At 33.1% G+C, this 5,802-nt stretch overlaps 1 protein-coding gene across 1 annotated transcript; it reads right to left on the bottom strand.

Annotated features, from left to right (window-relative positions):
* Nucleotides 1-2,483: 2,483 nt before the first annotated feature.
* Nucleotides 2,484-5,325, bottom strand: LOC106771477 (protein yippee-like). The gene is made up of 6 exons (XM_014657466.2): nt 5,170-5,325; nt 4,780-4,901; nt 3,476-3,519; nt 3,005-3,113; nt 2,855-2,910; nt 2,484-2,696 (listed from the first exon to the last, which is right to left on the bottom strand). The coding sequence occupies exons 2-6, from the start codon at nt 4,873-4,875 to the stop codon at nt 2,612-2,614; spliced, it is 390 nt and encodes a 129-aa protein (XP_014512952.1). The 5' UTR covers nt 4,876-4,901; nt 5,170-5,325; the 3' UTR covers nt 2,484-2,611.
* Nucleotides 5,326-5,802: the final 477 nt, after the last annotated feature.

Genomic DNA, 5,802 nt, shown 5'->3' with positions numbered 1-5,802 from the left:
GCTTTACCAGATCCTCTTTTGCAGCACTCCCTCATCCTAAAATTATGGAATCATTTTCTAGTTTAACATGAATTATGTTAGTCATTAACACTGATCAATACGAGGAAGTGCACATTACTCAATCAAGATAATTAATGGATAAATACAAACTTACTTAAACCCCATAATACAAATGCATTATGCATCATGATAGATACTAGATGAAACCAAAGAAGAAACATGGTAACATAAGAATATCTACTTAATGGAGAAAGTAATACCTAGCTCTAGTTTATAAGATGAATCTCTTTTTAGTAAAGATAGCTAGAATAAAACTAATACTCTCAAGAGTTATAATCTTCAATAACCAAAAGGCTCAGAAGCCTAGTAAATTAATGATTCTGAACTTTTGTGGATATTAAGATAAAGAATCTGGGAATTTGCCAATGACTATAATGAGAAGTATAAAATGGAAGAGATAAAAAGTTGTGATAAAAGTTGATTTTCAAGGATGAAAGTCCATCTCCAATAACAGATTTTTCCACCAACACAAGGTACATGGTCTGCATATATATGAGTAAGCAGCATTATGAATAAATAATGCACAACTACATCATTCATTCCTCCATTATTAGATTAAGATTTAATAACCATGGTATATCAGCATATATCATCTGAAGAAAAAGGGAACACAAATCATGCTATACCCAATAAGAACTCCAATAAGAACTCCAAAGTCTACATTCTTATCTCTGGCTTTTTTCTAAATTTCTTCCTACTCTACATATTATTTCTTTCCATTTAAATCATTCGTATGCTATTAGTCCTTGATTCATCCTGTTATGGTTCTAGTTTATGCATTCACTAGGTAAACTTAAATTGAATAAAAGTTAATGTATTAATCATGGAGGATAGTTAATATATTATAGTAGTTAAAGTCTTATCAGTCCTTAGTCGTTTTTGTCTAGATCGAATAAACAGTAAAAAATGTGAGTTTATAAATTGTATTGACGATTGCATGAAACAATAATAACATCTGAATCAAGTTTTTCCAATGAAAAAATTTTGTTGTCTACATCTAATAGTATGAATAAAAGTTTTCTTCATTGGATGTCCTTAACTTCTGCTTATGAGCCACATTAACACACAATTCATCTTCTTCTTCATTCAACAACTTCATCTTCTTCTTCTCCAACACCCTCCTCTCAATCTCCTTCTCATCCAGCAGCGGCAAGTGCCTCTCCTCCTCCCTCAGCATCTCCCTAGCCACCACCGACACCTCTGTCACCTCCCCACTTTTCACCCACTTCCTCAACTCCCTCCTCACTTCATCCAAACACCTCCACTCCTCTGTTACCTCCAGCCGCATCGCCTCGTCCGTCGACCCCTCCAGCCGCTCCAGCACGCCATCCTCATTATCACAGTAACTGCAGAACCGGATGCGACGCCATTAGAACCGAATAAACACATGCAGATTCGAATACAACGTTGGCTTGATCCGGATACGCCAACTCTGTAACCAAATACGCCTCATTTGCATTTTCTTCAAAAAGCTGGAACCGAATACGATCTTCTCTGGATCCGAATACACGACCATGAACGTCTCTTCTTCAACCGTTGCTTCAAGCTTTCGTCATCTTCGTCCAGTTGCCTCCTCATCATCAAACATCTTCTTCCTCGTCCATTAACCCCAACCTGCAACAAACACATCAAAATCTGAAAGAAACCTGAGATGAAGATTTCCACAACTGCTCACTGTCAAGAAAAAGATTTACCTCAAATGAAAAATGTATTGGAATTTTACAAATAATACAGGAACATAAATGACTTTTCGGTGTAAATCATCGCAAATCTTACCAAAATAACGGGATGCTTTAAACAGTGAAATCTCGCAAATCGTTGCTTTTCCATCTTCACAAATCAACGCAAATCAGCGCAAACGAACAACGTCAAAAATTTAATTCCTCGCTCGCGATACTGTGTGAACAGTACAATCGCTTCAAAGGAATAAAGTGTTGAAAAGGTCAGAATAATAAATGTATTTTATTAAAAATCTATATCTAACTCACAAAGTACGTGGTTTCATCAATTTTTGTTGAGGAAAAAAAAAACAGTTCTTCACTGTATCATTCTTTTTCTTTCATTTTATTTAACTAAAATATGTAATACTAACGACAAATACACGTAAACTAAATGATATAAAAAGAGTTTATAAAAAGAGTTTTAACAGTTGAATCCTTTACAAATTCAATTATTAAAACCAAATATTACTTTCTCTCCGTGACATCATTTGTATTTGGGTTCTGGTTTTTTAAAATTATGTACTAAGTATAAAAAGTTAGATTCTTAAGTTTTTCATGAAAATAGTCTTTTGAGAAACTTGGTCAAAAGCCATCTCTAGAAAACATGATTTCTGATACAGAAAATATACTTTACCAACTTTAAATTTTTAAAAGAACTAAATCACTCTTTTATGAAACGTGTCCTCCAAGAAATATGCTAGAAGCCATTGATATGTTAGCCTAACTATCAAATAGAACACAACTTTCACAAGCTCTGAGATGTACATTGCAAATATAGCAGTTCTAAGCTGAGGAAGAATGTACAATTTAAACATGGAATGAGAAAATTTTCAAATATCATCAGCATCACTTAATGCAGCATGAGCTTCTTGAGCTGCCATATAGAGGCTTCCATCAGGTCCCAAGACCTTATACCTACTCAATAATAGAGCACTTTCCATCAAAATGTGAACTAAAGAAGGAATCATTTTTTCAAAAAACACAGTTTAAATGCTGTTTCTCATGAGTTTTTCATGCTGCTCTTCGGTAAGAGTTGTAGAGTGTGCCTGAATATAGATTAACTAACTGTTTACCTTTCAAGGATGAACTTTCCCTCTTTGTACTTCTGACTCTTCTCATGAGCAGCCTCCTAGAATGAAACAAAGTAAAACATATTAAGAGCAAAAAATTTTGATAAGTAAAAGGTAAATAGCAAAACATGAGCTTTAGAAACTAGTTCTTACATATTTCCATCCAACAATGGAACCACATACAACACAGAATAAGTCAACAACAGTGTGCAATCCAGTTATCATCAGCCGTTCTTCTTTCTCTCCAATTGTCACATTCACACTGCCATAACATAGATTAACAAGATGTTATTTGAAGCATTCATATACGACAAACAACTTCTAACACTGATCTTAACTTTTCAATTTTCATCTGGTGTGCAATTGCGGTACTGCTGCATTCAAGATTTGGAAAGATAAGTTTGTATCAAAAACATTGCCAATTCCACAGTAAAGTGACTTTAAATTTTTTATAGAAAAGGAAATTTTATCAGTAGAAGAGGAGGTATGATACCAGAGCCATTATGCATAAGTATATTGGCTATATACATTATTGCACAACAATCCTACAAGAATGAAGGTTCTACATCCACACCAAGTAATGCTTATGTTAATGTGGCAGTGAGGAGGTCAAGTAACACTTACACTTTATCAAAAAGATAAGCTTTTCCATGCCTGCAATGGAAAGACTAAGAAAAAAAGGGGGGTTAGAATGTATACAAGTTCCAAATTTTAATCATACATTTAGTCTGCAAAATGCACTGTAAAATCAAGGATTCAATTCAAATACATATGCGCAAACGTGAATACCTCCCAAAGCAACATGCAGAATACCAGGTAGAGAAATCAAATCCCGAGTGAAAAAAATATCATGACTTTGATCTTTTTCAATGAAATCATCTTGCAGTAAGTAAGAAAACCTAAAGTAATTCTCTTTTCCCTTCAAGTTTACCAATTACTACTACTACTAGTGGACCACGGCAGTGGACAAAAGAAAATACACATTGGCAACAAAGGGAAGCAGGAGCAGCAACTATTCTAATCTTTCCCAATACTTCTCTCACTTATAAAAGTGATTTTGCAAAAAGTATAGCAGAATCAAGGAGATAATAATCTTAATGCTCTAGAAGTTTCATGTGAAGGCATCACATACCAATTCTTAAATAGATTCAAATCAAAACATACTTGGCAAATAAATTACTGATCTATGAGTTTTGAATACACTGAGATACAAAATCCATAGTTTAAACAAGTCCAGATAGGGATGTCAAATGACAAAAAGATTTTACCATGTTCCCTGACACTAGCAGCTGGATCATTCAAATATAAATGCAGAATTAAATTAGGAAATTCCATCAAAAGGTCGATTTTAGAAGTCTTTAAAGATATATAGCCTATTTGAAGATTTCTTTCACACACTTCATCCTCAAATTTGTAAGAAACACTGATGAACTAGTACCGCAGATGGCTAAAAGTAGAACATCAACAAGTATCTCAAAATTGGAACCATATATAAATATGTTTAGTATTTGAAAATTCTGTAAAGGAAATTCTTAATTGTGCTGTGCGTGTTCCTAATATACTGTTTAGGAGCGCCATTCTTAGTGTTAGCATTGTTTGACACAAACACTGTTCTGAAATGCCACTGTTTTATAATCCCAACAAGATAAAATATATTAACTGGCGTGGATATCTGATATTTTTCACACCCCACCTGAGTTTACCACACACTATGTTCTTCCATTTTCAACCTCTCGGGGGATAATCACTACATTCCTCTCATTATGATCATCCAGTAAGGAACAAACTACAAAAATCTTACATAAATATATATATCAACTAGTTATTTAGTAAAAACCCATAATTGTCACTTAAAAATTGTACACAGGCACCAAGAAATCAAATTGAAGTTCAAGGGAAGGAAAAATAGAAAGAAAAGATTTAAAAACCTTGGAGATAATGTCATCATCAAGAGCAAAATGTGTTTGGCAGTGTTTGCAGGAATAGAACTTTCCTTCCAGATTGATCAAGAATAGTCTTCCCATGACTCTCTTTACACCAATCTATCAACCTGGGATCATCCACAAAACAGTTAACCCAAACACTCTTCAAAAAACCACCCGACAAAAGAAAAAAATAAAATAAAAGTCGCCAACCCAAAAACAAAAAATAAGAAACAAAGAAAACCCAGATAGAGTCAGACGCAGAAAATCAGTAAAAATTCGAAAATTAAATTGAAAGCATGCAATGTAACCCCCAAAAGCCAAAAAAGCATTAAAAAGTTAGAATAAGAAAAACGTGAGTGTGAATGAGAAGATGGGTTTTGATGGGAAGGTTACCAAGAAAGAGAAAGAGCAGAATGGGTATTGTGAAGCGTAGAAGTGTGGTACTGCAATACAATGAATGAATATCCTAATTCTGGATGTTGTCAATTACAATGTTGTATGAAAGGGTTATGCTTAGTCCTTGAGAATGATGATACTAGTTACAAACTTTGTGTGCCTTCTTCTAAGGCCTATGTGCATGTCACCTCAATAATTAAATATTATGTTTCAAAAATTTCGTTTTAGAATGACAAACACTTCAACAGTTTAAAAGAGTAGAGGAAGTAATATTCATATCTATACTATAAATGGTTTTTATTTTGATCTTATTTTTCTTTCTTTAGTAACCTCCTTATTTTATTATAAAACTACAATATATTATTTTTAAATCACAACTTTGTTATTAATACTCTTTTTCATTCCTTACAAAAATATAAATATTCAATTTAGTTAAGATATTTATGTTTTTGAAAATAAGTTAGTGTAACATCCCATCTTTAACAACTTATAAATAAGTGGTTGTAAAATTGATAAAACAGAAAACTTTCGTATCTACTCATCATATGCTCATATCCTATAATCGCAAAAAAAATAAAACAAACAAAAACACAAAAAAATATTAAAATTAATAAAAGGGTAAGTTTATGT

The sequence above is a fragment of the Vigna radiata genome, chromosome 8 (assembly GCF_000741045.1).
Source record: "Vigna radiata var. radiata cultivar VC1973A chromosome 8, Vradiata_ver6, whole genome shotgun sequence".
In the NCBI taxonomy this organism is placed as follows: Eukaryota; Viridiplantae; Streptophyta; class Magnoliopsida; order Fabales; family Fabaceae; genus Vigna; species Vigna radiata.
The sequence above is the reverse complement of the archived record's forward strand: the minus strand, read 5'-3'. Positions and strand labels throughout refer to the sequence as shown.

Coding starts and splice junctions, on each gene's coding strand:
- LOC106771477 (XM_014657466.2), bottom strand. CDS start 4,875: ATGGGAAGACTATTCTTGATCAATCTGGAAGGAAAGTTCTATTCCTGC. Junction 3,114..3,475: donor GCTTATCTTTTTGATAAAGT/GTAAGTGTTACT, acceptor ATGTTATGGCAG/TGTGAATGTGACAATTGGAG. Junction 2,911..3,004: donor CCATTGTTGGATGGAAATAT/GTAAGAACTAGT, acceptor GTTTCATTCTAG/GAGGCTGCTCATGAGAAGAG.